Raw genomic sequence first — 12301 nt, forward strand, 5'->3', positions numbered from 1 at the left:
CTGTTTTTAATAAAACCATTTTCAGAACCTCAAAGAGGGCGGTACCCAAAGGAATCTGAAACAAACCCCGCAGGGCTAGGGGAGCGGGGCGTGTCCCCGAATCAGGAGGCTGCAGGCGAACACACCGGCGCAGCGCGGCCAGATAATCTCTTACCGTACGGGAGGCCAGAGCTATTCCCCAACCTCCGCGGAGCCGCTGGCCCCAACGCGCCCTGCGCACACCCCCTCGCTACGCGGACGCAGGGTCCCAGGCGGGGGCGGGGCCGTCAGGGGCCGGAGGCGGGGCCTGGTGGGGCTCGCGGTTGGGGCGGGCGGGAGGTGCAAGCTCTTCTGTTCCCTGATTGGGCTTGGGTTGGACAAGGGGCGGTGTCTTGGAGAGGCTCTATGGGCCGGCATTGGGCTCCGAAAAAAGAGGGCGTGGTCTTGTGAAGTCAGTTCCGGTTGGTGTAAAACCCCCGGGGCGGCGGCGAACAGGCTTCAGATGCTTCTGGGTTGCGGTGGGGAAGGCTTCCGAGTCCTCGTGTGTGAGCTTGAGAGTCGAGCGCTAGAGCGACCCGGCGAGGGATGGCGGCCACCGGGACCGCGGCCGCCACGGCCACCGGCAAGCTCCTGGTCCTGCTGCTGCTCGGGCTCACGGCGCCAGCCGCGGCACTGGCCGGCTACATCGAGGTGGGGACCGGGCGAGCGCCGAAGCGCAGTCTCCTTCGCCCGCTGTGCGAGCGCGGCCTGCGAGCGGACGGACTGGCGGGCGGCGGGGTCCGGCCGGGCCGGGGGCGCGGCGTAGAGAGGGGGGAGAGGGGTGGTCCGGCGCTGCGGCGGGTCTGGCGGCGCCTCCCCCGCCCGCCCCTGCTTGGCGCAGTGCTTAGCGCTGGAGGTCGAGCTGCCTCCGCCGCCGCAGAGGCCAAATGAAAGGCATCGGGGCTGCGGGGGGCGGCGGGCAGCCTTGGCCGCCCCAGCCCCCATCCCGCCCGCGGCGCCGCCACCTCCTTTGGGGACCCTGCGCGGCTCAGACGCCCAGCCCGCCCTCCCCCGGGATACTGCGAGCCTCTGCGCCCTGCGGCCCCGGCGGCGGTCCTCAGCTCCGGACCTTTGTGCGGCGCGGCTCCCTCCGGGGGCGGCTCCGCGCAGACCTCGAGCTCCCCGGCTGCGGCGGGCAGCGCGCTCCCCGCCCCCGACGGCGGGGTTTCCCACCTGGAAGCAGCAGATGCAGCCTTTGTTGGCAGCGCGGGCTGGGCTGTGGGGATGCAGGCTTCCCGGGTTGGCGCTTGGAAAGTGCCGAGGTGCTGGGGCGAGCGCCGCTCTGGCTGCACCGGGAGAATGAATGCCCTGCACCAAGCAGCGGGTGTGCCTTCTGCTTCCTGTGTGCCTTCCTCTCAAGAGATCCACCGCTCTGGCATCAGGCCTTCGGGAGGAATTGTTAAATATAGCTATTTGCCTAAGTCTAATAAACAAGGGGAAACCCCTCTCTGGTGTTCATGTTGCTCCCCTTTTCTTGTGGGTTCCAGCGAGGAGGAAGCGTACCGATGAATATGGTGTAGGAACTCTTGCTTAATCATACTTTTTTTCGGTGTTAGAATTTAAGTAGCTGTTACGCATCTGACAGACCCTTAAACATCTTTTTGCTTCGTGGTGGTTAAGTGGCCTGGATTCGCGGCTGGTTCGCTGGAGCTAAGGCCGCTGGAAGGGGCAGAGTGGCCGGGGTCGGGAGGGTTCTACCGCGCGGTCTGGACCCTGCCGCTCCATGAAAACCTTTTTCTGTTCCTGAGGGAGACGTGGGACTTTATTTTTACTTGCCTTCTCGAAATAGTGCTTGAACTGTTGGACTGGAATGCGTAGTTTCGGGTGTAGTTATTTCTTTTTCCTCTTCACTATTTTTAAAGTTACAATGGATTTCTGCGGATTTAGCTAATTTCAGAGACAAGTGAGACTGGATTTGATTACATAGGCATTGAGCGAGAAGTTTCTAGCAAAAACCCCGAGTTATAGTGTATTCTACAGAATGTCCAGACATTTCCAGGATCAAATAAATCTAATCAAGAACACACCTTCCCGATGGAACGGCTTAAAATGTTTGTATTCATCCTGCTTAAAGCTTTGTGATGCTTTGGAGGAAGGGGGGGAGGGAAGGAAGTTGTATTTTGAGTAGAGTTAATGTTTATATATACATGTTTTTAGATGACCATTATTTTAGTTTCCGCACAATGGTTAGATTTGTGTCTGTGATTCCTGATAGGATGTTGCTAGCTAGATCAGCAGGATGGAAAAGAAGGGGGAAAAAAAAGGATTTTGTATGGAACATAGAACTTCTAGGTCAGGGTGTCAGAAACCATTTTGCACACTCTTTTACCTCACTCCCCAGGGGGATTCGTAATTTCAGGCACTAGTAGATTCACAATAAAGGATTCATCGGTTTTAAAGACTATTTTCCTTTCAAGTTTAAGCAGAACATTAACACCTGTATGTATTCCTGCAGAGAAAGAAAAACTAGCAATATCAGAATTAGTTGTGGATTGAATTTAGTTGTTACCCACTACGTTGTTAAATTGCAGAGTCCGATTACACAGAAGGTAGGAATTAGACATTTCCCTAAAATGGTTTTTAAATGCTGTTTTGTGATTACTGTCCTTTGGAACTATATTTTTGACCACACTAAATTACCTTTCAGATCATTTTCCTTTTGTCAAATAGGCAAAATTTTATTTGTGTGTATAGCATTTCATTTCATTTATTTGCTGTCAGGCAAAGGACTGCCTAAACCTTAATTTAGATGAGAATGGCCTAAATCAGGATGTCTTTGGGAAGGTCTTTATTGAGATTAGCCAAAGGGATTCTAGCCAAATCCCTGATCAAGTTGCTTGGTGCAGAATTATTGATTGTCGAATTTTTAGTGTTGCTTGGTGTTGACTGAATCAATCTCTTACACCTGTTTAAAAAGAAAAACCCACCTCTACTGAGGTCATTTCTTTTAAATCCAGGGTATGTTCTGTTGTGTGCATGCTCCCATTTGGGATTCTCAGACAGTATTTGTGCTGAAACTCTGCACTCTGTAACAATGGACATTGATGCTTCTGAGAGCCAGAACTCAGGTTCGTTCTGCTGCATTTAAAAGGGGGCCATTTGACAGACAATTTTCAGAAACGACTACAGAGTATGACAATTGACTTAGAAGATAAAAAAGACTTGGTTTGGTATTTCTGAGGGGTGGTATAGGGAATGTCTAATTATGACTTGGGAGATGCCAGAGCTTCTGACAGGATGGTCAGTCATTATTTTATCATACTCTTAAATCTTTTGATAAATATGAAAAACTAATTCTTAGTAATCAGGTCCTTCTGTCATAGAGGGAATTTGTTTTGTCATCTAAAGCTGAGCCGTCTTACAGTGTAACCACATGTGGCTACTGACCTTGCAGTGTGGCTAGTATGATTGAGGAAGGAGTTTTCCACTTTATTTAATTTTAATTTAAGTTGACATTTAAAACTGAAAGTTCAGGGATTGGAGAACTTTTAACTGTAAATTGAAACAACTTGGTTATGTGGATCTACTCATTTAATGAAGTCTAAACGCAGATCAGGTATTTCCTATGCAAACTTAACATCTAAATTGCGTTTTCCTGTAAGTGTAACATGCACACCAGATTGTAAAGACTTCAAATGAAAGAAATTGAGCAATGTCGCATAAAAGTTTTTATATTGATTACATCAAAATGATATTTTAAAACCTTGGCTAAATAAAATATGTTAAAATTAATTTTACCTGTTTCTTTAAAAATTTTCTTTTAAAGATTTTATTTATTTGACAGAGAGATCACAAGTAGGCAGAGAGGCAGGCATAGAGAGAGGCGGGAAGCTCCCTGCCGAGCAGGGAGCCTGATTCGGGGCTCGACCCTAGGACCCTGAGGTTATGACCTGAGCTGAAGGCAGAAGCCCAACCCACTGAGCCACCCAGGCGCCCCCTTTTAATTTTTTAAAAAAAGATTTTATTTATTAGAAAATGGTGTGAGGTGGGGGAGGGAGGGGCTGAGGGAGAAGGAGAAGCAGGCTCCTTGCTTGGGGGCTCCATCCCAGGACTCTGGGATTATGAATTGAGCGGAAGGCAGACACTTAACTGACTGAGCCACCAGGGGGTCCCGGTTTCTTTTAACTTTAATGCGGCCACCTGAAAATACAACATATATAGCTCATACTTTATTTCTTCTGGACCGTGTTAATGTCTTTTTTTTTTTTTTTAAGATTTTATTTATTTATTTGACAGAGAGAGATCACAATTAGGCAGAGAGGCAGGCAGGGAGTGGGGGGAAGCAGGCTCCCTGCTGAGGAGAGAGCCCAATGTGGGGATGTGGGGCTCGATCCCAGGACCCTGGGATCATGACCTGAGCTGAAGGCAGAGGCTGAGATACCCAGGCGCCCCTAATTTAATGTCTTGCTTTAAGTTGGTCCAGCATGCTCTTAAGTGTTTTTTAGGACAGCTTTGACGACTGTTTTTTGTTACTTTTTTCAATTAAAAAATGTTATTTAGAAATAAGTTCAAGCTTAGAAAGCTAGCAAAAATCATACAAATGAGTCTCATACCCAGATTTACCTGTTGTTAATGTTTTTCCTGTTCAGCATTTTCTTTATCTTTCATTCTATTATTATGTATTTTTTTCTGAAGTATTTGAGTGAGTTATATATATCCCGTCCCTTGATCCCTTCACTGTGTATTTCCTAAGAACCAAGGACATTGTCTTACACATACCTTAGTACAACTATCAATTTAAGGAAATTTAACACTGATACAATACTTTGATCAAATCTCCTGTCTGTATTCCAGTTGTTAGTTGACCCACTAATGTTTTTTTTTAAGCATTCAACAACATAGTTATTTTTTTTTTAAAGATTTATTTATTTATTTGACAGAGAGAGATCACAAGTAAGCAGAGAGGCTGGCAGAGAGAGAGGAGGAAGCAGGCTCCCTGCCAAGCAGAGAGCCCGATGTGGGACTCGATCCCAGGACCCTGAGATCATGACCTGAGCCGAAGGCAGAGGCTTTAACCCACTGAGCAACCCAGGCGCCCATAACATAGTTATTTTAAAGCTGAAAAGCTTTAGAAGTCTTGGCAGTAAAATATGAAGGGTTATTAATGTTTTCCAAATATAAAAAACAGGCTTTATTTATTATTTTAGAGGGGTATGGCATGGAGGGGAGAGGGAGAAACAGATAGCCTGCTGAGCTGGGAGCCCGTTGTGGGGTTCACTCTCACCACCTGCAGATCATGACCTGAGCCAAAATCAAGACCCAAAATTTGGTGGCTTAACCCATTGAGCCACCTAGGCACCCCTAAAAATCAGATTTTTAACTTATATTGTTTTGACTTTGGGAAAATCAAAACTTAGACTTTTCAAGATTCTTTAATTATGTTATTCAATATTACTGAATTCTTGGGCTTCTGCACTTTTTTTTCTTAAAGGTTTTATTTTTAAGTAATGTCTACCCCCACTGTGGTGCTCAAATTGACAACCCTGTGATCAAGTGTCGCATGCTGTTCTGACTGAGCCAGCCAGACACCCCATTCTGAATTTTCTTTTTAAAATAACAGAAAAAAGAAATATATATATATGGTACACATGCATTATAAAAATTAAAAAATACAGATAAAAATGAAAATAATCTCAAAACCTATTTTCCAGGGCAATCTCACTGTAAGCATTTTGGTGGTATATATCTTAGCAGATGTATCGAGTACCTATTTTTTATGAAACTGATGTATATTGGATATTGGAGGTGCTACCTAACAGTTACTATTTTGAATTGTCCTAAAATGAACTACTGAAAGAAAATCAAGTTTTCTGTGTGACAAAATGTAAAGATAAATCTTTGTACAGTAATTGTAGCTTCTATGGGAGGTTGTCATTTGAGAGAGAATTTGAAATTGTCTGTGAACCAATTTTCAAGAGTTTTTTAGTGAGATAAAGATTACCTTGATGCTTAATTAAATTTGGTATCATGTACCTTGATCTGTGGCTGTAGATGGAAAGTGAACCATATAGCCCCATTCAGATAGAAATAGGTTCCAGTCCCTACAACTACTAGTTGTAGTCCTACCTACAACTAATTATTATTTTTTTAAGATATATTTATTTGATACAGAGAGAGAGAAATCTCAAGTAGGCAGAAAGGCAGGCAGAGAGAGAGGGTGAACCAGGCTCCTCGCTGAGCAGAGAGCCTGATAGACGGGGCTCGATCCCAGGACCCTGAGACCATGACTTGAGCCCAAGGCAGAGGCTTAACCCACTGAGCCACCCAGGCGCCCCCAACTAATTATTTTTGCTAAGGGAATTTTTCTTACATAGGCCATCATGAAATTTCTAAAAATTTTTTAAATTTTTATTTTTTAAAAAAATTTTATTTATTTATTTGCCAGGCAGAGTGGCAGGCAGAGGCAGAAGGAGAAGCAGACTCTCTTTGGAGCAGGGAACACAATGTGGGGCTTGATCCCAGGACCCTGGGATCATGACCTGAGCCAAAGGCAGAGGCTTTAACCCACTGAGCCACCCAGGAGCCCCTATAATCTTTTTTTTAAATAAGACTTTTCATTTGTTATTTATTACTAGTGTTTGTTGAATCACTGTTGTGAGGTTGTTTTAGATGCTAAATGCTACAGTAGTAAGAACAAATATGCATAGTGCTTTTTTACTCTACCAAATGCACTTGCCTGTGATTTCTAGACCCAACCCTCAGAGGATATCATTGAATACATCTGGGATTCTCAGTTTAAAATGCTCCCCAGGTGATGCTTTTGTGCAGGTACAGAAAAACAAAACTACAGCAAGCAAAAAACCCTAACAGAGCTTATTTGGGCACATTATCTTCAAAGTCTATACAAACAGCCTACTGAGGTAGGTATTATTATCCTCGCCTAAAAAAGGCCCTGCAGCAGGCCAGGGTATGAATCCATCTGTCCTCTTAGTTGGTTGCTCTTTCTTTCCTCTATGTCAGGGTGTTTCATAATGTTTCTCTTGTGGTTGCAGATTTCCTTTTTTAATCTTCCCCACTACCAAAATCTGATCTAAGTATTTGCTTTAAAATAAATTAGTTTCATAGAAGTTACAATGAATCACGAATCAGTATATACCAGTCTATTAACAGTGGTTATCTTTGGAGGATGTAATTGCAGGGGAGTTTGCCTTTCGGATTTTAAAAAGTTTAGTGCTTTTTCATATAATGTGCTAGTTCTCTCTCTCTCTCAAAATAGTAAGTTTGTTTCATCTTTGTATTTTGCAAAATTTAAGGAAAGGAAATTTGAAAGGCCCCTGTGTGTGTGTTGTGGATGGCGGGGGTGGGGGTGGGGGGGGGAGTCTAATGAGAATCAGGGTATGGGGATTATTTGGAAGAGAAAAGCCTGCCTTCTCCAGATTTATAATCACTAGCCTGGTTGATAGACAAACCATAGGATGAGGTTAACACTAATCACCATGACTGGGATAAGATTGTGGTCCAGAAAAAAGTTAGTCGGCATTTATAGTGGGGCACCTGGGAGGCTGGTTAGTTGAGCAGCTCGGTGCAGCCTTTCCCCTGCTCCTTTCTCAGCTGAACACCTCTTGTGGTTGCAGATTGGATGGAATTCCAGAAGGCACACTCCTATATGATGTCCAGGGAAGAAAAGAGACTGTTTCTTCTTGTATATCTCCGGAGCCTTAAGATTGAAGAAATCTTTCTCAAAGCCCACCAGCACAATACCCCTCAAATCTCACTGGACAGAATTGTATCAGCTGCTTCTAGCCAATCCAGATGTCTGCAGGGGAATGGTGCTGTGGGTTGCGTTCTGTTGGAAAAAAGTGCTTTGGTAGTTGGGTAGGTAGCACAGGCAAGGGCATTCTCTATTTGGGAGATTATAGAATAGGTGGGCTGGGGGCGCCTGGGTGGCTCAGTGGGTTAAGCCGCTGCCTTCGGCACAGGTCATGATCTCGGGGTCCTGAGATCGAGTTCCACATCGGGCTCTCTGCTCAGCGGGGAGCCTGCTTCCCTCTCTCTCTCTCTCTCTTTCTGCCTGCCTCTCCATCTACTTGTGATTTCTCTCTGTCAAATAAATAAATAAAATCTTTAAAAAAAAAAATAAAAAGAATAGGTGGGCTGGCTGGAATGAAAAAGAACTAATTCATTCTTACCTAATTATCTGCAAGTTAAATGTTTGCTGGCAAAATTGAGAAATCGAAGGAGCCTCACACAGGCCGTTGATTAGGATCTTGGCCCTTCATTTTGAGCAATATTGCTGTTAGAACAGAATGGCTGGAATGGTGAAGAATATGAAGAGTTTGACATGAAACATGAACGAACTGTAAGGGAGATACCTAGCCTGGAGAAGAAGAAAAGGTGGGATTTAGTGGTGGTGGCACTAACAATATGTCAGAATGTGTTAGACTATTCGATTGTTTGTTTCTGAAGGCTAAGTAGGAGACTGAAGCAGAGTTTCTCCGTGGAGAAATGAGGTGAATAAGAGTATAGGATGTTCTTTTATTTTACTTCCTTTAATTATGGATATTTCCAGGGCGCCTGGGTGGCTCAGTGGGTTAAAGCCTCTGCCGTTGGCTCAGGTCATGATCCCAGCGTCCTGGGATCGAGCCCCCATCTGGCTCTCTGCTCGGAGGAGAGCCTGCTTCCTCCTCTCTCTCTCCCTGCCTCTTTGCCAACTTGTGATCTTTCTCTGTCAAATAAATAAATAAAATCTTTAAAAAAAATTACGAATATTTCCAACATAGTATAGTAAAAATACAGATACTCCTCTATATACCACCCAGTTCTCTTAAGTTTTAACCCTTCCCATATTTGCTTTATCCTTTTTATTTTTTATTTTTTATTTTTTTTTAAAATATATTTTATTTATTTATTTGAGAGAGAGACAGTGAGAGAGAGCATGAGTGAGGAGAAGGTCAGAGAGAGAAGCAGACTCCCCATGGAGCTGGGAGCCCGATGCGGGACTCGATCCCGGGAATCCAGGGTCATGACCTGAGCCGAAAGCAGTCGTCCAACCAACTGAGCCACCCAGGCGTCCCAACCTTTTTATTTTTTATTTTTGAGTACTAAAGCATAGATATAGAAATAAAACATTACAGTAGAAAGGCCTCCTTTGAATGTTTTCCAGTCCCACTAACCTTCCTTTCCAGAAATAACTCTTACCTTGAGTTGGGAATTTAGCATTCCCATTCATGTTTTCATGCTGAGAGAGACCTCTTCCTAATTTCTGGATTCCGAAGAAGTTTGTTCAGGCTCTTAGAGTGGTAATAAATATTTATCGATGCAGAGCGTTAATTGTTTGAACATATTATGATTTAAAAGCTAAGATACTTGAAGTGGAAGTAGAGATAGCCAGATATTCATGAAGGTGCCAAGCAGGCATGGCACCATTGCAACCCTCCGTACATCAAAAGCCCTTGAGTATTTTTGAGCTTTTAGAAATTTATAGCTTAGTGTGTTTTCATAAAGTACGTACCTATGTAACTATTGCCAGGGTTAAAAAAAAAAAAAAAAATAGAACATTCCTACCCTAACCATCCCCTCTAACAATTATTAAATTGACCTTCATGGTAATTATTTATTCTTTATAGTTTTACCATCCAACCATTTGTCCTTAACCGCTGTAGTTTATCCTGTTTTCTAAATTTATATAAATGGAATCCTTCAGTATGTATTCTTAAGTATCTGGGCTCTCTCAGTAATCATGGCGTTCTGTTTTGTTTTGTTTTGTTTTGTAATCCCTACACCCCGTGTGGGGCTCAAACTCTTGACCCTGAGATCAAGAGCTGCTTGCTCTTCCATCTGAGTCAGTTAGGCACCTTTCTTTCACTAAATGTGTTTTTGAGAGTCATTGGTATTGTTGAGTGTGGCTGTGTAGTATATTACTGTGTGTAGTATATTACTGTGTTGGAAGAAATTGATTTGTTTTGCTGACGGACGTTTGGGTTTCCAGGTTGAGGTTATTGGGATACTATTGTTCTCTCTTGCTTGCCTTTTTACTCTCTTAATGATATCTCTGGAAGAAGTTTTTAATTTTAGGGTCTAACTTACCTCTTTCATGATGATGATGATGATGATGATGGATGCTTTTTGTGTGCTCTTTCAGAAGTCTTTTCTTACCCTGAGGACATAAAATTACTTTCCTTGATTATCTGTTAGGAACATACTATTTTGCCTGGCACATTCAGAGCTACAGTTTACCTGGAACTGATTTTTGTGTAATAAGAAGCATGGTCTTTTTATTTTTATCTTTTCCATATGGGTATGTGGCCCATACCATATGGCTATCCAGCTTGCACCATTTATTGTCAAGGTCATCCTTTCCCTTCTGTTCTCCCATGGCACCTTTGTTGTTAATTAATATCTCTGTATGGGTAAATCTGTTTCTCGGCTCTCTTAATCATTGATGTTGGTGTGTATCCTTACACTAAGTCTATACTCCCCCCTTTTGTTTTTAATATTTTATTTATTTATTTGACAGAGACATCACAAGTAGGCAGGGGGTGGGGGAAGCGGGCTCCCTGCTGAGCAGAGAGCCTGACATGGGGCACCATTCCAGGATCCTGAGACCATGATCTGAGCTGAAGGCAGAGGCCTAACCCACTGAGCCACCCGGGTGCCCCAAGTCTACACTCTCTTAATAACTGTACTTTATAATAAGGTCTTATATCTACTAGTAGAATATGCCCTTCTACTTTGGTTGTCTTTAATAGGGTTTGACTTTTTGTAATTATTTTCTTCCCAAATACATTTGCTGCATTTCACTGAAAACAGCTACTTGTAGGAATTTAGATTGGGATTGCATTTATTCTGTAGCTAATTGGGGAAAAATTTTATTTATTTATTTATTTTTAAAATATTGATTATTCCAGGGACGCCTGGGTAAGTGTCCAACTCTGATCTCAGGGGTATGAGCTTGGGATCTGAGTTGGATTTGGTGCTGGGTATGAAGCCTACTTTAAATAGTCTTCTAATCTAGAGACAGGGTGCATGCCTTTATTTAGGTCTTCCTTCATTGCCCTCGGTCATTTGTATGGCTTTCTGCCTAGAGATCTTGTACTATCTTGTCTTACGTTTATTCATAGGTATTTGATTATTTTTAATGCTGTTGTAAATTTATTGTTCTTTTGTGCTTGTGAAAACACAGTTGATAGTTCCAAATTGTGCATCCAGAAGACATGCTAAACTTGTGCACTAATTATAATTTATCAGTAATTTTGAAAATTTCTGAATATATTCTACAGATTATGATAGTTTTGTTTTTTGCCTTCCAATTCTCACAGCTTTTATTTCTTTTTCTTGCTTTACTGCACTGGCTAAGATTCTAGGAAAATGTCTGAGAGACGTGGTAATAGCTGGTATCTCTCTTTAACTCCTGATTTCAAGGGGAAACTACATTTCACTGTTTATATGATAATTGTAGGTTTCTTTGTAGATACCCTGTCCTTTATTAGAATAAGGAAGAGCTCTTCTGTCTGCTAAAGATTCTTTCGTGACTGATTGTTGAATGTTCTTCACTGTTTCCCCAACTATTTAGGTGATCATATGATTTTTCTTTTTGATAGTATGAAATATTTATTGATTTTTTAAATATGTAAGCAACTTTTGCATTCCTGAAATGATCCAAACTTACTTACTTTCTGGATTTGGTTTGCTTAAATTTTGTTCAGGTTTTTTGCCTCTGTGCTCAAAAGTAGTTTTGGGGTGCCCAGGTGGCTCAGTTGATTAGACGGACTCTAGATTTTGGCTCAGTTCATACATGATCTCAAGGTTGTGGGATGAAGCCCAGCGTTGGGCTCCGTGCTCAGTGTAGTCTGCTTGAGATTTTCTCCTCCCCCTGCTTGCACTCTCTTTCTTGCTGTCCAAAATAAATGAAATCTTAAAAAATTATTAAAAATCAGGGGCGCCTGGGTGGCTCAGTGGATTAAGCCGCTGCCTTCGGCTCAGGTCATGATCTCAGGGTCCTGGGATCGAGTCCCGCATCGGGCTCTCTGCTCAGCAAAGAGCCTGCTTCCCTCTCTCTCTCTCTCTGGCTGCCTCTCTGTCTACTTGTGATTTCTCTCTGTCAAATAAATAAATCTTAAAAAAAAAAAATTATTAAAAATCATTTTTTTTTAAAGATTTTATTTATTTATTTGACAGAGAGAGATCACAGTAGACAGAGAGGCAGGCAGAGAGAGAGAGAGAGGGAAGCAGGCTCCCTGCTGAGCAGAGAGCCCGATGCGGGACTCGATCCCAGGACCCTGAGATCATGACCTGAGCCGAAGGCAGCGGCTTAATCCACTGAGCCACCCAGGCACCCATTAAA

The 12301-nt window shown here is 43.1% G+C and overlaps 1 protein-coding gene across 4 annotated transcripts in view; it reads left to right on the forward strand.

Annotated features, from left to right (window-relative positions):
* Positions 1-417: 417 nt before the first annotated feature.
* The window catches only part of APLP2 (amyloid beta precursor like protein 2), an 81774-nt gene continuing 69890 nt past the window's right edge, over positions 418-12301 (forward strand). For all 4 annotated transcript variants that reach the window (XM_082683373.1, XM_082683374.1, XM_082683375.1 and 1 more), the window contains exon 1: positions 418-669. In XM_082683373.1, the coding sequence (XP_082539499.1) occupies positions 565-669 (105 nt within the window). In that variant the 5' untranslated portion in view covers positions 418-564. The remainder of the gene's footprint in view (positions 670-12301) is intronic.

The sequence above is a fragment of the Mustela nivalis genome (assembly GCF_964662115.1).
Source record: "Mustela nivalis genome assembly, chromosome: 9".
Lineage (NCBI taxonomy): Eukaryota > Metazoa > Chordata > Mammalia > Carnivora > Mustelidae > Mustela > Mustela nivalis.